Consider the following 12,678-nt stretch of genomic DNA (forward strand, 5'->3'; position numbering starts at 1 on the left):
TCAGCAGCCTGATGCTATTCCCTGAACTTCAAATGGATCATTCCTCTTAACCCCCAAGGTTAGCTAGCACTTGACTTTGTAGATGAAGACCCTAAGGTCTGCGGGGCTCTTGATGCGTGGCAAACGCACTAGAATTAGCTTTCAAAGGTCCATGTGGCTCGTGCTAGGAAGCGGCAGTGGGCTCTGTGACTGAACCTTTACTCCCATGTCTCCAGCAACAGTCATTAAGTCTGAGGTGGTGGAGGCTGACTGGGTCTCTCCTCCAGCGAGCTATGACAATGAGGCAGGCAAATGGCCTCCTCCCTTGCTCTTGCATTTTCCGCTCTCGGATAGCTTCCTGAGCTCACTGATGATCAGAACACAATCAGTGGGGTGCTTGTTCTCATGACGTCAGGATCGTGGAATCAGAAGTCTGGGTGTATCCCTTTTATTCCTCCAACTACCTTCTCACCCACTTCTTTCATCTGCCTTTGCACCTTGAGGCTTGTGTGAACAGAACCTATGCATGGATTTCACAGTTTTACAGCGGCTTCCTGGTGTAGCGTTTTACGTAATTTCTCTTCCCTTGCCTGCACATCTCGCCCTACGGAATAAACCCTGACCATACGTCATTTCTCTTCGGACACATCAGAGTGCTAGGTTAGATGTAGCTCCTGCTGGATGAAAACCCATTCTGGTCCTGTTGGTGGCACTACGTGGTGATGTTGCAGGGGGGACATTTTGAACGTGCACGGTTATGTTTCCTTCAGAACACTTCTGTAATGGGCTACTTGCAAAACAGAGGAAGCCTGACTGCTGATCAAAGGCAGAGAGACAGGAGGGAAACGGGTTTGCACTTCACCGTGAGCTTGCAGACGTGCACCGGCTGGGGACGGCCGCCTATTAAATGCATTTTCGTTTTAATCAAGGTGAGAGCAGCCCGTAGTTAGCGGGAATCGCTCTCAGTAGTATCGTTAGGTTATAACTGGCAGGCCTCTGCAGCGGAGCTGCTGACCCATTTTAATGAAATGATTTTGCAATTAGATTCGATGGACTAATGTGTTCTCTCCAGCATTTTCCCCTGCTGTTTTTGTTATTGCCCTGGTTTGTAATAACGAGGGGGTCGGAGAGTGATATTTTATATGAGTGGGAACCAGAAATGTTAATAACGGCGTATGTACATAACCGAAAAAGTTCATTTCCCAGTTAGAGCCGGCACGAAATGCCACCTCCGTCACTTCATATTTCATTACGGAAGCTACCCAGGGTTCCTCGGAGCCATTTGTTATGCCTAATGCTCATAACTACCCAAAAGTATTTTTAACTTTTCCAGTGCTTTAAAAGTCAATTTCAATCTCAATGCATATTTGTCACTGCCAGAAATACTTTGGGGGAGAGAACCAACGGAAACAGGTTTCAGCTCTTTCTCTTTGGGGCGAGCTCAGGTGGGCGGGATCTCACAGGATTCAAAGAGAGGCCATAAAGTCCAGCCCTAGCTAGAGACGGCCTCAGCAGATCTGATGTCACCTGGCTGTTGTCTACCTCTGCCCTGTAGCCCTCTCCCCCATTTGTAGACATCCCAGAACAATAACACATGGTACATAATCAGAGACAAACTTTAATAGACAGGTTGAGTGAAAGGTTCAAATCCACAGCAATGAATTCTTTTTTTTTTTTAAACTTTATTATATCCCTGTTCTACATCTACTTCTGGGAGGGGAGTATGAAGCATAGATAAGACCAGGAGATTTGTAAGGCTGGTCTAGGGTCAGAAGTAGTAAGGGACCCAGATCGGGTGGCTGCCGATGTTGGCTAGCTACATTGGGTGCTAGCCTTTGGGCAGCTAGCACGTGGACTGGAAGTCAAATGTTTATCATTATGTGGTCGGCAGGGGAAGCCAATGTGTGTGTCCAGAGTTCTCCTCCTCTATCCCAAGCATCCCCAAGATGGCTGCGATGAGAGGAAGGACCAGGGGCTGGGGGGTTCAAAGGCCTGTCAGGGTTTATCAGCTTGAGAAGGAAGCAACATGGACAAGTGGAAGGACGAGTCGTGAGTGGAGAACAGAAACAAGGACACGGCACACGCAGACACCCATTCCTGGGCCAGGCTGGGGCAGCCAGACACCTGTGGTTGAGAAATGCTAGCTGTTTTCAGAGGCGTTTGGCTATCTCAGTCACCTGCCTGACAGCAGAGGGAGAGGCCCACGGTGCAGCCACGAGCTTGCTGCCGTAGCATCATGGAGATGCCGAGGGAGGAAGGGTGCTATCATGGACTCATTCCCAAAGGCCTGGCCCTGGCGCCATGTGGGCTGCATTAAAAGTGTTCCCTCGGCAAGGAGGGGAAGGGCACTTCTCTACGTAGGAGGGGTTGCTTGTGCTCATCACATCTTGTATGAGCCTGCTGGAGAAGAAAGAGCACTTGAACAATGCTTTCTCTCCTTTTTACTCTGCTCATTTCTAATACGAGATATAAGCTGGAAACAGAGTGGGAGAAACAACTCCCTATCAATTCAGGTCAAAGTTTCTAAAAAAAATGTCTTTTCAAGGCAATGAGTGTCCAGATGAGGGAGAGCTAAATAGCACAGAGTTAAGGCCCAGCCACTTGGGAGCTAGATAACCCTGGGCCAGTTAGTTAACATCCTGCCTCAATACCCTTCTCTGTAAAAATGGGCTCTAAAGTACTGTGAAGGGTGATGATGATAATAAATCTCCAGAGACTGGCCAATAGTAAGCCTACCTTCCAGTGTTCAGAGAGACCAAGAGGACAGCCATCACTCACCAGTGGCTGGGGCCTTTCTCTGAGTCACAATCAGGGAGGAGATAATTCAGTCACACAGCTTGGTGGGGCACAGAATCTGGCTCCTACTGCTAAGTACGACTGTGTTTCCACCTTAGCTTTGACTCCTGGAGTAAGTAAGACACAGACTCCAGTAGAAAAACGACAATGAAGTCTTCTAAATGTACGGGCCCAGGATTTATCAAGACACAAGTTAAAGAGAAGGTGCCAAGATCCCTCTCTCTGTAGTCAGGGACACTCAGTGTCTGCACAGACCTCTCCAGGCCTCTGAAATGGCACAGGATGAAGAGTTCCACACCTCCATGTTAACTACGGTCCAAGGTTAAGAGAGCAGGTTGGGATATCGAGGTTCTCCAGGATCTAGGTTTAAGTATTCATGAGGAGTGAGAGCTGGGGTCAGAAGGAAGCCACCTTTCAGGTTGAACATCTTAGACTCGTGTCTGTTCTACTGGGTCTCTACCTGCATTCATCTCAAACAAAATGCATGCTGAGAGAGGTAGAGATGAAAGTCAGGAGCGACTCACCCTCTGCATTAGCTACCACTTGGTGCCCCTGTGCTGGGACTCTCCCATGAAACCATGGGGCATATATCTTAGGAACACTTGTCTTCTTCAAATGAGAAACCAGAACCTGGCTGTCACCCCTGGGGGTCCCAAGGAGACCAGACTTGGAGTATAATGACTACATCTCATTAAGTTATATGGATCTTCTTAGAATGACCCCCATGGGCTTCCCTAATCTCCTGTTACCCTGTATCTGACTCCTTCAGGATTCCCACCCCCTTCCCTCTGGGAGTTAAGACTGGGAGAAGTGGGTCTGGCGGGCGCGGTGATCCAGAGCAGAGAAGAGTCCAGCGGTGGTGGCGGAGGAGGCGGTGGTGGCGGTTGGCCATGCTGCAGGAGAGAGCGATGCTTTCCGCGGTGCTTGACAGAACCATGTTCTGTTTCCATCGTTCCACCACATGGTTAGATCAAGCACAAAGGAAAACCCCGCGGCCACTGGTCAGAGTCAAGGTCAGGAAGCAGCGCCAGAGAGAGGACAGGAACGCCCAGAAGAAGCAGCGTGGAGAAGCAGAAGCCAGAGCAGGCCCCCACTGAGCGTGATTAGTACCAGGAGTGCGGTCCACTGGATCCTGCCAAAGACAGGGCCCCACCTCCCAGTGCCCTGCCCCAGGGAGACTCAGCAGGATAGAGGGACAAAGTGGGAAGCCTTCATATACTCATATCCATAAGCATCCTGGCAGCTGATGCACATGTAGTGACCCAGGACTGAGCCTGTAAATCTGTCCCATCCCACCCCGCTATATAATCTGACAAAAATCAGCAAAACCTTTCTTCATGCTTTGTGACACAGGACTGACCCCACGGCTGAAGGGCCCCATGGCAGTCCATTTCCTTTAAACAAAGGCATTGCCCATAGTTCTCATGGGTCTAGCAGAATCTCGGCTCCAAGCAAATCCTCCCTTCAACATCCCACAACTGGGGAGGCTCCTGGGCACCTTGCAGGGTCTCCTGGCACCCTGGTTGATAACCAATCACTCTAGATGGTTTGAGGTACAGTATCGTGGCAGTTGTGGAATGAAAAGCAACTACATCTCGTCTGGACAAAGAACAGAGCCATAGTGGGGCCTTAGGTCTGGGAAGGAGACACTACAGTCACCATGGTCTGAGAACACTGTCACCATGGTCAGAGAACACTGTCACAGAGGTAGAGCTAATGCAGGAAGGGTGGTCGGAGACTGGCTTCTGACAACGGGTTTTTGCCAGACTAAGGGGGAGGGGAGGAAAGGGCCAGAAAATCAATTGATTAGCCTCAGAGTAAGACATCTAATTTTAGGTTCCTTTTGTTTTCTAGATCCCTCCTCTGGCTGGGGATCATGGGAGAGGATTAGGTAGACTCAGCCTATTGATCTTGTGTGCCTCAGACTCAATTTTTATATCCTGTCTTCCATAGGTCTGATTTTTTTCTACTTGACATCAGGCTGGAGCTGGGCCTGTCTCTAAGAAATAGAGCCACAGCCACATGAACTCTGACCATCTCTGTGAGACACTTGGCCTCTGATAGGAGGGACAAGGTCACTCTCCTCTACCATTTTGGGGACTGTCTTCATTGACAAGGTATAGCCACATAGCACCATGTGGGTTGTGTGCACTGATGGTCCAGTTGGCATACGCCCATGCCGGCCCTATTCACCTCTCTCTCCCCGCCCCCATTCTGATAGACTAGTAATGGCAGTGTGGGCTCCGTTGCAGCTTGACACCCAGAGCTACAGGGCTCTGTGAGCACTCTGGTTCTAAGATGTCTCCCGTGAGTTTGATCAGGGCCTTGCTGTGAGTAGGGTACATTTCACAAACTTAGAACATCCTTGTGTGGCTGGGGAGATGAGCTAGAAGGTAAAAGCATGCCCCCAAGTCCCACAGAGTGGATTAACAGACTGCTCAAAGCTGTTCTCTGATCTCCATACTTCTGCCGTGTCATGCCACATGTGCACGCATGTGCACACACACATATACACATACACACACATATACACATACACACACACATAGACATGCATGTGCACACTAAACAAAGAAAATATAATTTATAAAGTTCCTCTCTGGCCCTCCCTTTGCTTGTCTAAATGGACATGGAGAGTCCCAGAGGTAAATGATCTGGAATCTTCCATACCAGGTATCTTCCTAGTATGCTAGAATCATCAAACACTCTAGGTCATGTCCAGAAAAATGATAGCCTGAACTTAGGGCTTTTCTGCTGGAGGGGGGGGTCATCTCAATTTTCTCTCTAGAGTAGACTAGAAGAACTCTGAGGTCTCTAAAGTAGCCCTGTGTTGTACCCCAAGAATCCTACACTTTCCATAGAAACAGATTCTTTAAAAAAGGGTGGGGGCAGTGTGATAGAAGGCAGGCAGTGCCCTTCAGCTGCCAGGTGCTCCCTGAGGGTGTGGCCTGTGCTGAAGGACCTAATCTGATGGCTAGATTACCCCTGGCGGGCAGCATCCACCTCTAAACAGATCTTGGTCCAGCATGGTGGACGCAGCTGGTAGAGAGGCAGAGCAAAGTGGCTGGGAAGCCAGGCGCCCTACCCAGAGAGGGGTTGGCGTGTTCCAGGAGCAGCCCTCAAATTGGCTCCTAATCACATCAGCTGTCTTTTCAAGGGGGCTGCTTTTAGGGGGGAAACTAAAATGCAGAGTTATTATCTGTCAGCTCCAGTCCATGTCAGCTGCCACCCCTCCCCCCTCCCCTTTCTGGAGCTTCCTAGAAACACAAATCTTTAGGTCTATGGTTTTTGTATCCCCTCAAGGCTGAGGTAGATATGACTCCTGGTATTTGTCAAAGCCACTGTAATCCCTCTGCTCCTCCTGCACAGCTACAGAAGAGCATTCCAAATGCTTTAAGTTAAGCTCAATTGGACTCTGAACATCGCTACCTCTACACCAACAATTTAAGACCCCCTTCCCCCTCTCACCTATTTTTGCCCCTCATAGGAAGCCAGGATCCTGTACACACCAAGGCAGGCAGGCAGACATTGGCCCAGCTAGATACAAAACTTGCTACCTGTCCCAGCCTCAGTCAATGCTAGGTCACTGCCATGACAGTGACACTACAGGGCATGAGTCATTGGATCCAGTGTTGACTCTGTCCCTCCACTGCCACTCAGGGTTTAGACTCAATCTGAGGTCATGGGTGTTGGCAGGACACTCATGACATTGAAGATCAAGGATGTCAGGCAGGTCTCTACCCTACTCTGACGTCATCAACCCTTTCTATGGGAACCGCTGACTGGCCAAGCTGATTAACTTGGCCCCAAGTAGGCAGAGAAGGAGGAGGAGATAATGCACTGGAAAGGGATGATGTTCTATGTATGACACTTGGTGCTGCGGGTCAGGCTTTCTACCCAGAGGTGTTTCCAGACTCGGGGAGGAATCTAAGGAAAATGTGCTTGGGGGTTAGAAGTTCAGCCAAGAGACTAGGAAGATAGCAATTCAGTAGCTGGACCACCTGCTGTCCTCCATTAATAGAGCACCTCTAGAACCTGTTCTTTGTTACTGCTTACTGACTGTGATGTGAGGACGATCTTCACCTTGGAGCCCTCAGCTCTCTTTGCGATAGAGCAGGGTCTCCCCTGATGACCCCAGCTAGAAGAAGCAAATCAAACTGGGATCCCACAGGACAGTGCTCCCCTCAGGTGAAAAATGTCTGCTCACGGATACCAACCACTATGCTGGAGAAGGCAAATAGGCAATGAGTGTTCTTATTACCACAAAGTCCCTGCGTCTCTCTGGACCACCTCGAGGTATTTGCTTCTGCAGGTAAAGCGAGATAAAAATCTCAAGTGTATCATCCTGGTGACACACATTACAGAATTTGACTTAATAGATAAAGACCATAGTTCAAGAAGCTCAAATCTGTCGTCTGGTCTTCTGATGACCAGCTCCCATGCCAGCACTGTTCCTGGGAAAACACACTGACTGAGCACTCCCTCAGATGGGTGGGAGCACGGTTCTTGCCGAGATATACACTGTCAGGGTTGGCTCATTCTATTCTCGGTACCTTTTGTGGGCCATGTGGACACAGCACAGCACAGCCCTGATCTTTTTTTTTTTTTTTTTTTTTTTTTTTTGGTAGAAAAACAGCAAAATGATAATGAGGGGTAATTGCCAGCTCCTGCAGCCATTGGTGAAGGAGACCACCTTTCTTGCCAAGGTGGGCTGAGAAGTCTCTTGCTGTTTGTCTTAGGTCCTTCCTGAGTGAATGTTGGGGAAAGACAGTCTCTAGACAGAGCTGGACGTGGGAGCACAAATTTTGCTTCTTCCCAGTCTGATGTTCCCTCTATCATCAGAGAACCGCTCTCTGCTTCAAGGACGTGGGGAAGGTGCTTCTGAAACCTGTAACCTAACCTATCACGGTTGAGTGTTGTTACCAAAGCCTGGTTGCAGCCCAGCTTGGGCTGTATTTATTTCTGTGCCATTTGGGGAATCTGCTTCAGAGGCTACAAAATAACTCTTGGTCTCCTCTCAAGTGCTCCTGTGTGAAGACTGCCCAGTCTCCTCCACCTAGCTCTCTCTCTAGGAGGAGCGACTGTGTCTGGGTTCTGTTTCTCCCAAGCTGTCCACCCCTCCCCCATGCTTTTATTGTGTGAGTGTGTTTTATTTTAAATCCATAAGGTAATTGGTTTTCTGTAGGACTAACTGAATTTCCCCAATTTAATTTGCAAAGATGCTCCCCAGGAGCCATTACAGCGCTCGCTGTCCTCCAGATTGGATTATTGGCCTCTCTGGGGCTGCTGTATTCTGAGTCGGAAAGTGGGGCCCCGCTCCCATAACCTGATTACCTGAGCAGCGGAACTTCTTGCTTTTGATCTGGCTGATGCGCTTGTTGGCCAGCCGGCGTGGGCTACTGCAGCGGGCCCCGCTGGTCTCAATAGGGTTGTCCTGGAGGTAGTCAGCCAACCACTTCAAGTGGCAGTCGCAAACAAATGGGTTTTGAGCTAAGTGGCTGAAAGAGGGACAGGGCTGTTGTTAATCTGGAGTGACCTGTGGTACCTTGCTTCACCACCACCCTGTCTTGTGCTAGGCCCTAGCAAACTGGTGTGAGGTCCTTTCTTCACTGTCCCAGGAGGTCTGGAGGGGGTGTGTGGGGAGGGGCTTGCCTCAGAGACGATTCAAAGGAAGGGTCTGAGGCCAGCTGTCTGCCAAAGGCAGCACAGATGCAGCCAACATCTGGTCTGGAGAATTAGCTTCCCGGTTCTCCCCTCTCGGGGCAGGACCCACTGCTGTCTGACTCCACATCACCCATGCTGGAATCTGATGGGCATGCATTTTATTTCTCCAAGCTTGGTGATACCAGGCACATAAAGCAGCTGGCATGGTGACAGGCTTATGGTGGGTGCTCCACATATAGTAGTGGCTATTGCTACCACTGTCCTTATCTCGGGAGTGTGCGGCGGGTGGGGGCGGGGCTTGCCTCCTCCTCTGAGCAGCAAGAACAACTCCGAGCCCTATACATGGAGCTTCACACGCTGTCGGCATTGATACCGAGCAGCTGTTCTCACTCTATATTGGTTCCTGCCTCTCACTACTAAGGAAATAAGCGCCAGACGACTTCCAGGGTCTCCAGAAGACCCCCAGGCTCACCGTAGGCCTGGAGCACAGACTTGAGTGAGAGATACACTCAGGGGATCTGCTTACCTGCAGGACGCACACACACTAGCAGCGCTTGGGAAGTATGGGTTGGGTGTGTGTGTAAGGCACCCTCAGAAAGCCTGTATTAGAGGCTTGGCTTTGCAGAGGGAGGGGATGGGTTCTCACGGAGATAGAGAATGCTTAGAACACTACCATGGCTACAGTGGTTATGAGCACAGCTTGCAAGTTCTGCCAGGATCCTGCGTTATACTAGCTGTAATTTTTAAAATCTATCTATCTATCTATCTATCTATCTATCTATCTATCTACCTACCTATCCATCTACATATCTGTCTGTCTACATACCTATCTACCTACCTAGCTACATATCTATCTATCTATCTATCTATCTATCTATCTACCTACCTACATATCTATCTATCTATCTATCTATCTATCTATCTATCTATCTATCTACATATCTATCTATCTATCTACACATCTACACATCTATCTATCTATCTATCTATCTATCTATGTCTTCATGAATGTCAGAAGAAGGCATCAGATCCCAGTATAGATGGTTGTGAACCACACTGTGGTTGCTGGGAATTGAACTTAGGACCTCTGGAAGAAGAGTCAGTGCTCTTAACAGCTGAGCCACCTCCCCAGCCCCCATCTCAGATCTCTAGCTGTGATCTTGAGTAAACTATTCAGTCTCTCTGTGCCTTGGATTCCTCACATAAAATCTGGGAGTGACAGTAGCATCCTCCAGGGTTGTGCTGTGAGGCTTACATGTTTGAAAGTGAGATAAACCTCATCACAGTCAGTCTCCGATGGTACCAACCCTCAATGCTTGGTGCAGTTAAGTGTGTTGAGCTTCATTTCCCACCCCTGTTGCAAACGCTAGAAATCCTCCCCCAGGGCCTCAGCCTGCCTTTGTTTTGGTGCGAGGGGTCTGCCGCTTCCAGGGCGGTGTACTCACAGGGTCTGGATGGACTGCAGCGGAGCGAAGAGTCCTTTGCTGATAGTCTGCAACTTGTTGTCATACAGAGAGAGCAGATTGAGGTTCTGGAGGTCCTGGAAGGTGTTCACCCGCAGGCAGTTGATCTTGTTGGCATTGAGGAGGCTGTGGGCAGAAAAGAGGCTTCCTGTCACTGCCAGTGGAGCAAAGGCTGGCTGAACCTGCTGGGACCTCTGGAGAGTGGCCTTTCCCTCATCCATGTGGCCTTGAGTTTCTGCTGCAGCCCAGAGAAAGAGAGGCTGCTTTCTGTGGCTTCCTAGACCCTCCCATTTTTTCCCCATCACTGTGGATGCTGTGCTGTACACGATACTACCACCTGCACCTGGCCTCGCACCTGCACCTGCACCTGGCCTTGCACCTGCACCTGACCTCGCACCTGCACCTGACCTCACACCTGCAGCTGGCCTCGCACCTGCACCTGGCCTTGCTCCCGCACCTGGCCTTGCACCTGCAGCCTTGGACAAAGGCTGGGAGTGGAGCTGAGCATGCCACTTTACTGCTTTAGAGTTCAGAGCTTCCAGGCATCACAAAGAAGAAACAACAACAAAAAAATCATTTGGCACAATTGTTGTAATGCTTTAGTAGATGGAGTCAGGGCAATTTTTGATTCGGAGAACTCCGTGGAGCTTGTTTTGATCACTGATTTCATAGGAAAACTAATAAAAGTTATAGACCATCTCCTAGGGAAAATGCGTTCGTGTGTAGGCACATATATGCAAGCACATACACACCGTCACACACACTCAAACACTACCCTGGTCTTTATCATAACCTTACACCTTCATCTACTACCCCTCGGCCCTACTGGCCAGCTGGTGTTCCTCAGGCTCACCCTAACCCCTCTCTCCATCCCTTTCAGCACAGCTGGCCTCTCTACTCAAATGGCATCTCCTCAGAGAGACCTGCTCTGACCCTCTCACCTTCCTCAGGGCAGCTTGCCCCAACACTCCTGGCCCTCAGCAGGGCCCTATAATCCCAGTATTGTCCCCTATATGAGTCCTTCCTGCTTCTCCCCTTAATCTGTGACTTGAAGATATTTCTTAGCTTTCTTGTTTGCCATGTGTACAATCTGCGGTAACACAAACGCCATTTCTTCAGGCTTTCCCTGCATTACCAAGGCTTATCCTTTATTAGGCCGTATATCCCACTCCATGCATGCCTTCAGAGGCCTTTTTCCTTGAAGGTAGATCTGACTTGGGTCTAACTTTCTTACCTCTGGGGGAGGGGGCCCTTTCTACCACATCATAGCTTTTTATACTGTCCCCTCCTTTACAGAACAATGCAGGAGGTGGGTGAAACACCAGTCCAGCAGATGCTCTGAGCACCACAGACAAATTACAGAATACAGCACTGCTAAGTCAAGCACGTTTGGCTGAGCATTTCCTTTATGACCCTAGACTGTCTGGCTGTGCCCTTGAAACTACAGTGAAATCATTTCTCATGCCTTCCTGAAGGAGAGGGAAAAGAACCAGAGAGTAAGAATGTTGAATTTTTAAACATCGCTTCTTAAGGCAGGCTCGGAGCTCCCTTGGCAGCACGTAACAGGGAATTCAGAACTGACCCCCTTGCTTTAGGAGCGTCTTGACACCACAGGCCACAGGGACTAGAGTTAGCAATGGTAGAGCTGCCCTTGGGTGCCTGCCTCCCGCCTCTTGCTGCAGGTCTGCTTCCTTTGCAGTGCCCTGTGCTATCCAGGTGCAGGCGGGCAGCTGTGGCTGTGACAAGCAGAAGAAGAAGAGCCTGTTTAATCTGGCTAATAATGGGCAAGGTCCCTAGGGACCCCCACAGATGTCCTCCTGCTTCAGAGTGGAAAAAAAAAAAGCTCACGTTGCTAGAATAGTCTTTGTTTTCCAAAGTGCCTCACTGACCCCTGTTATTCTCGCTATAACCTGGGCAGATGGGCAGAGCCATCTCACAGTTACAGGCGAAGAGACTGAAGCGGAGTCTGAGGGCTTTACAAGGTCAGGAGAGTTTCCAGGGAGCACGCAGTGAGGAATTATGATAACCAGGTCTCTAGAGGGCTCGGGTGCTTCTTTACAAATGCCTTATCTACCCTGCCAATCTGTCCACCCCCTCTGTAACAACCCCCTACCCCAAACAATTTCCTGTGATCCTTGTACAAGATTGTGGTCAAGGTCATTCTAGGTGGGGGGGGGGCATTTGAATGAGGCTGCGATATGAACAGAAAACCAGTTAAGCAACCACGTTAGAAATGGGTCTTTCACATATAAGCTTTTATCTTATTTTTAAAATTAAATCTATTAGTTAATTTGTTTTTTATCCCCCACCCCCTGCAAGACAGGGTCTCACTATGTAGCTCTGGCTGTCCTGGAACTCATTGTGCACATCAGGCTGGCCTGGCACTCAAGAGACCCGCCTGCCTCTGCCTTTCAAGTGCTGAGATGAAAGGCGTATGCCACTATGCCTGGGAGTTTTATTTTTTAATTAATTGGTAAACTATTTGTTCTAAATATTGATATCCAAGGCCTTTGAGAGCACCATTATGCCAGAAATGTTAAACAACTGAATATGACTTAGCTAATGGTTTGAAAATCCTCTCTTTCCTGACATTTTACAAGACTTACCTATGCGCCAAAAGTTAGAAATTTTATGCAACCCACCCCTACTCACACACCTACAGTTGTTTTTTTTTGTTTGTTTGTTTGTTTTTCTTGGAAAACAAAGTTCAAAACCTCTGGCAATGATTGCAATGCAAGTAACCGTGCAGTGGACACATTCACAGGCACGACATGAT

General features: G+C 49.1%; 1 protein-coding gene across 1 annotated transcript in view; it reads right to left on the bottom strand.

Annotated features, from left to right (window-relative positions):
• The window catches only part of Slit3 (slit guidance ligand 3), a 595,031-nt gene that overhangs the window by 91,825 nt on the left and 490,528 nt on the right, over positions 1-12,678 (bottom strand). Inside the window, exons 13-14 of the mRNA XM_052194961.1 lie at positions 9,885-10,028; positions 8,110-8,273 (exon numbers count right to left, since the gene is read on the bottom strand). Of these exons, the coding sequence (XP_052050921.1) occupies positions 8,110-8,273; positions 9,885-10,028 (308 nt within the window). The remainder of the gene's footprint in view (positions 1-8,109; positions 8,274-9,884; positions 10,029-12,678) is intronic.

Source organism: Apodemus sylvaticus, chromosome 10 (assembly GCF_947179515.1).
Source record: "Apodemus sylvaticus chromosome 10, mApoSyl1.1, whole genome shotgun sequence".
NCBI classification, from domain to species: Eukaryota; Metazoa; Chordata; class Mammalia; order Rodentia; family Muridae; genus Apodemus; species Apodemus sylvaticus.